This window comes from Puntigrus tetrazona, chromosome 1 (assembly GCF_018831695.1).
Source record: "Puntigrus tetrazona isolate hp1 chromosome 1, ASM1883169v1, whole genome shotgun sequence".
Taxonomy (NCBI): domain Eukaryota; kingdom Metazoa; phylum Chordata; class Actinopteri; order Cypriniformes; family Cyprinidae; genus Puntigrus; species Puntigrus tetrazona.
This window is the reverse complement of record NC_056699.1, coordinates 12891241-12897566: the sequence shown is the minus strand read 5'-3', so window position 1 is coordinate 12897566 and position 6326 is coordinate 12891241. Positions and strand designations below refer to the sequence as shown.

At 37.2% G+C, this 6326-nt stretch overlaps 1 protein-coding gene across 1 annotated transcript; it reads left to right on the top strand.

Moving 5' to 3' along the window:
• Positions 1-3319: 3319 nt before the first annotated feature.
• Positions 3320-4932, top strand: fgfbp1b (fibroblast growth factor binding protein 1b). Its single transcript, XM_043244029.1, has 2 exons — positions 3320-3470; positions 3606-4932. Exon 2 carries the CDS (start codon positions 3627-3629, stop codon positions 4242-4244), a length of 618 nt encoding a protein of 205 aa, XP_043099964.1. The 5' UTR covers positions 3320-3470; positions 3606-3626; the 3' UTR covers positions 4245-4932.
• Positions 4933-6326: the final 1394 nt, after the last annotated feature.

The window sequence follows — 6326 nt, the reverse complement described above, 5'->3', positions numbered from 1 at the left end:
ATGTCTGGTAAGCACATTGTTTTATAGTAAATAACTAGGACATAAATAAACTAGAAGGAACTACATCACACCGATGTAGGTATTTTACATGAAAATAAGTCCTGGTTGTAATTGTTAGCTTCGGATTGAGGACTAGTTCAAGACTAGTAGAGCGTCTTCATCACATTAAAGGATCATTTGGAGGCTTTTTAGTGTGAAGGTTGAGATGTATTCAGTAGGAAGTAAACAGAGAGCTAACTTCATAAATCTTGAATCACTGCTTTACCCCCAAACACCTGCCATGTTTATGTTACACCTCTGCATTTTTTCCAAAACAGCCTAAATAAAATTGGTTATAAAAGTGTATTATCTCTACCCACTGTTGCTCATATTTCTTCTCTCTGTAGGTTAAAAGTGTCAGAAAATTTAGATTTGTCTGACCACCGGCCGAGTGTTTTCTCCAGAGACTACAGCTTTTTGTGTGTGTGTGTTTGTGTGTGTGTGTGTGTGTGTTGAAAATGTGGTTACGACTGTACTTTTATGGTTTTGTGTGTTTTTCTATGCAAGGAATGAAACAGGAATGAAAGAACCCTTTTTAATATGTCGTTTAATAAAAAAAAACATATTTCTTAATTCTGTGTATTGTGTATCTTTCATGTTAAAGTAGAAAATGCAATGAAGCAGACATGCAGTGATGCACATAAGAAAAATTGTTTTATAATTCTTCACAATAGTGTTCTCAAGAATGACATATAAATCTAAATTTGAGCATTTAGAATACTCTTAATCTCATGTTTTAGTTGCACATTAAATTACTACTAAAATGAAAAAAAAAGAAAAAACTATGCTTAAAAAAGTTAAAAACAACCATTGAAAAGTCATCCTAATTCTCTAAACGACAGAAATAGGAGAGAGCAGTTCCAAACCCACATGGTTTTTATTTAACTAACATGTGATAGCACATCAACACCACTAGAGGGCAATGATACATGCAATTTAAAAAGACTCGGATTAACAGGTTACAAAAACCATATGGATTTTATGGTTTATATACGATTGGCTATAACTTAGTAAAAGCCAGCAATTTTAAAAGCTCTCAAATCAAGAACCGGACACTGGTAAAATATCTGCTATACTATAATTATACTACTAACATTAGCAATCTATATTTTGCTGATTTTTTTTCTGAATGAGTGAATGAATGAATGAATGAATACACAGGTAAATTGAATTCCAGTCAATGAAGAAAGATACTTTTAATGCCAAATGGCATAGTTAAAGGGAAAGTCTACATTTCTGTCATTATGCTCACTCTTATTGTTCCAAACCCATGTGAAACACACAACACACACACACACACACACACACACACACACACACACACACACAAAGATATCTTGAGGAATGCTAGTCACTAAAGAGTTTCTGTTCCCATTGACATCCATTATATGGACAAATAAATAAAAACACTTGAAGTCAATGTGGCACTAAAAATGTTTGGTTATCCACATTCTATCTTCTGTTGTGTTCAGTTTGGATCAGCCACAGAAAGATATGCACACATTTTGGACTGATGAGATATGCAATAAATGATAGTAGACTATCCCTTTAGGTCATCTCCTAGCAGGGGCTAATGGAGCTGCGCTAAGCAGCCAAACCTTAAACCACGCAGCTAGACAAGGGCAGACTGGAATAACACACTTTCATCTAAATCTCACACTTTTCATCACGATCTATAGACAGCTTCTTTTTTATTGTATATTCCATAACCACTCAGCAAACATTTAACCAAAAGAAAGAAAAATGCATGTATTTGTATTACAAAGAGTTCAAATCTAAATATTATGAATTGAATATGCTGCACAGCTGGAAGAAACACAAGCACCCCCCTCCGGATACAATCAGTGTCCACAGCCTCTCCAGAGCGCCATTCATGCACTATTCTACTATATCATTTACCATTAAAATATTATTATTCTAAGCATATGTTTTTAACAAGGTAAACACCTGAAAATGTCACATAGCCCGGGCCCTTCCTGTAAAATTGGTCATGGTGGAATAATAAACACCAAATCATTAAGAACCAGGAAAGTTGTGAGGGAACTCCAAGAGGAGCTCATGAGCTTTTCCTCCAGACACATTCACAGTAAATAAAAACCATCACACTCACATGCATTAATGCACATTTGCTTTTATAAATGCATGTGCGAGAGATCATTACATATTCCTGATAACACTGATGTAGATCTTAGCTATAACAACAGAAATATGGCTTGGTTGATCTCTTGGTAAATAAGTAACGAAGATGCACAGTGGAAACCGGACTTTCATTGATGACTCAAAACTCCAGCCTGCATATATATCTCAGTTACATTTTGGTTTTAATTTTACTTCAAATTCAATTAATATTTAATAAAGTAACTAAATTCATTAAACTCCAGTTAACATTCCATAAGTTACTTTTTTTGCACTACTGTTGTTGTACTATTACTTATTTTCCACTGTGTGTGTGTGTGTGTGTGTGTGTGTGTGTGTGTGTGTGTGCAAATGAAATATGAACAAATAATCAATGAAGCGCATCAAACTGATATTAAGAGAGAGGGGGTGGTTTGGGGGTTAAGCTATAGAATTAGGCCACAAAGACACTTTCACACGGGACCCCTCACCCCTACCACATGAGTGCACACTCACAATAACCCTTTAACAAAACACTTCAACACACCAGGACATATTACACAAGCATAACGGTGCGAAGTATATGCAGCAGTAGAGCATGTCTAACTATGACTCTTACGTGGAATTCAGGAACAGGTTGTGTTCTTGTGAGGCCCCAGGGCCAGGGACCAGCTGTTTGGAAGCCCCTGCTCCCAAAAAAATATATATAAATAAATACCATACACACAATACTATACATACTTTGGAAATAATGAATAACTTTTGCCGGCCCCTCTCACTTCTGCTGCCATCTGTCTGTTTTATTTATTATTAACATTGTATTACTGTAGTTCATATAACTGTAAATTACTGGCACACATCCAAATACAACATGTTTGGTTTGTATTGCATGTTAGCCTTGCTCCCCATAATCCATTTTGGATTAAATTTGGTCATTTTAAGCCTACTTTAATATTTTAATAATCCTTATGTTGCGTTCTGGTGGGTTTGATTGAAAGGTGATTTTTATTATCAATCGCATTCAAAAATAAATAAATAAAATACTTCATTTTAAGAGATTAAAAAGCCTCAGACAGCTTTGCAGCTCCTATCTTTTAGTTTAACTCCCTCTAAAAATGCAAACGTATGAATGACGTCGGCAGTGTATTCCTGCACGTGAGCGCGAGCTCATTAAAGGGCTTTTCTCGTGTCAAAGAATCTGATTGTTCTGTAGTAAGTGGGTGTGTGTCACTTGACATAAATACCACGAGGGAGTTCATTCTGACGTAAACTAGTGAGGGAATCTCATCACACATCTGTCCTCGTAACTCTTATTGGTAAGATCAATTGAGTTTTTGGACCTATATGAGTTGTTGTTGTTGTTTTTTAACTTGTAAAAATATTATATATTTACTCTAAGCCTCTTGTCACGACGTGATATCGTATTAAATGTAATATTTAATATTTCTCAGATCGTTGCGTCACTGAAAGAAATGTCTCTCCGTGGGACTCTCGCGCTCCTGCTGTTCCTCGCGTGTCTTTCCCAGCTCATCTTCACCGCTGAAAGCTTTAGGGGTGCAAGGAGGAAAGGGGGGAGGCCGGTGAGCCGAGGTGATGATAACATTTCCGTGCGGAAAGGAAAGTTCGCGACCAAGGACAAAGCGCGGTGCTCGTGGGCGGCGCGCGGGGAGGACGGGTACACCATGACCGTTACATGCAAGCCTGCAGACGGGGATGAATTCGCCTGTCAGTACACTGCCAGGCCCGCGACGTGCACCGAATACGGGTCGAATCCCGAGGGCTATTGGAAACAGATCGCCAGATCGGTTAAAAAGCAGAAGAAACTCTGCGCGGATCCGCGCTCGATGATCCGAGCGGGCATGTGCAGGCGCGCGCCGCCGGATGCGCATTTCAAACTCACCGAAACGAGGCGAGTTAAACCTCCCAGCACAGAGAAGACGCCGACAGCGACGAACGCGACGCCTCTAGAAAGTAAGCGCCAGTGCACGGGACGCGCTGACCACAGCGAGGTGGCGAAAGAGAAGTGCGGAGAGTCCTGGGCGAGCCTTTGCGCGTTCCTCTTCACCGTGATCCAGAGCGGGGACTGCTGAGCGCGCGCTTGAGGGCACTGTTATAGCCTACTACTGATTGTTTTGTAAAGGTGTAAAACCTCGCGTTTTTTTATTATAAACAATATGCACTGTATTGATTCTGACAATTGGAAAGGTGAGTCGAGAAGCGCTTGTTCCCATCACTTGTATAGTGGCACTAAATTGATCCTTCACACATTTAGGACTACGGTTTTTAATGATGACATTCAATCGAATTACAGTGATATGTCTATTTATATCATGTTAAATATTACATTTGTATTTATATTTATTAAATGGGAATTTCGAGGGATGTACGGAAAGTAAATAATTTAGATATTTGAAGTTATTTTTTATTTTTATTTAAATAGACGACCAGTCCCAGTGGCTTTTTGTTGTTACTTTTATGATCATTGACTGTAAACCAGTTGTTTTATATCTTTCAGTGAATTTGATTTTATCAAGGGGCAAGAGAAGCCCTTTAAATGTGTAACATTGTGCTTCAACAGTTACATTCGCAAATATATGTACATTTATTTTTCATAAAAATAAATTGGATGACGCTGGATGATCACCTTCATCATCTCGTTTTAATACTCAGATGTTGTTACACAGCAAATGTACATTATTTTTGTCAGTCTACTGTAAAATACAAGACTCACTGCATTGTAACTGTATTTATGACATGCAAAATAAATATTTTTATGTATCTGTGTTGAAACGCACCATTTTTGCCCAATGACCACAAAACGTTGAAATTTTATACAAGCTTGATTTTTAAAATGCAGCTTTGAGGGAGGGATTATTAACAAAAAAAGCATTTTTATTTGGATTTTCATTTTCTTTTGGGAAGTTTTATAATGATAAAAAACACACAAATATGTCACTTAGGTTTAGACACACTAACCCATATGTTCTGGATGTGTCTCTGGAGCTCTTCATTTTGTGGGTCAGGATTTTCTTCTCAATCATTACACCTGTGGATATAACACCATCACCTATTATCTGGCTTTTTGGTGTGGTGCCCACTTGTAATGCCTTGCCAAATCATCTTTTCAATTCTGTGGTCATTCTTACATTGCTTGGTAGACGTCTTATTTTATTAAACTGGAAGAGCCATCTTCCATCGGTTCTTTATGAGACTAGAGAAGATCAGACACTCTCTACAAGGGCCTCACAGAACCTTTACTAACATTTGGAAACCCTTTCTTACTTATGTTAAAACTCTCCAGCTGGACGTATTACTCCTGGTTAATTAGCTTGTAACCCTTTTACACCTCTAATTGTATTTCTAATTCTTTATGTTTGGTTTGTATCGATTCTCTATTGTTCTTATTTGTATTTTTACAGTGTGATTTTTTGATGTTGTTTTTATGTTTGTAAAATGTCTGAAATGTAAAATTAAAATAAATTATATAGCACACAAATATGTGATAAACATATAAACAAGCGATAAACCTTAAAAAAATGTATCCACGAGAAACTTCCTGTTTATGATAAGCTAAGTGTGTGTGTAACAGGTATTGCCTGTATGTTATGGAGAGCAAATGACCCAACAAGTATAGTGCCATCTCAATGAGGAAAACAGCTTATAAGTTATACAAAATTAATTACAAAATGCTAAAAGTTAGGTTTGGGTAATACAGTTTGCACAGTATAAAACCCATTAAGGCTATGGAGAGTCCCCATAAAACATAGATGTGTGTGTTTGCTGACTGAAGTAATCTGAGTAAAAGCTGGAACTAGTCACTGATACTTTGCCTTTATAACAGCGTTGGCAGTATCCTAATGCGTGTAGGTGTGTGTGTGTGTGTGTGTGTATAAGTGTACCTGGTATTTCCAACAGAATGAAGACCAACCTAATCTCCACTAATATAGAAATACAGTAAATGATGACCTTGTAAAGACACTTTTTTGGTCCCCATGAAGAAAACAGCTTAGAATAAAGTGTTTTAAATGTCTAACACCGTAAAGTTTTGAGCTGTTTCTTTTAAATATGTATAAAACAAAATATTAAAATACGCTGACGATGAAAAATAAAAATAGTTATGGGTTTGAGTATGAATCAGGGGTCACCAAACGTGGTCCTGGAGGGCCGGTGTC

What these genes read in the sequence shown, in the direction of transcription:
- fgfbp1b (XM_043244029.1), top strand. Translation starts at nt 3,627, where the DNA reads ATGTCTCTCCGTGGGACTCTCGCGCTCCTGCTGTTCCTCGCGTGTCTT.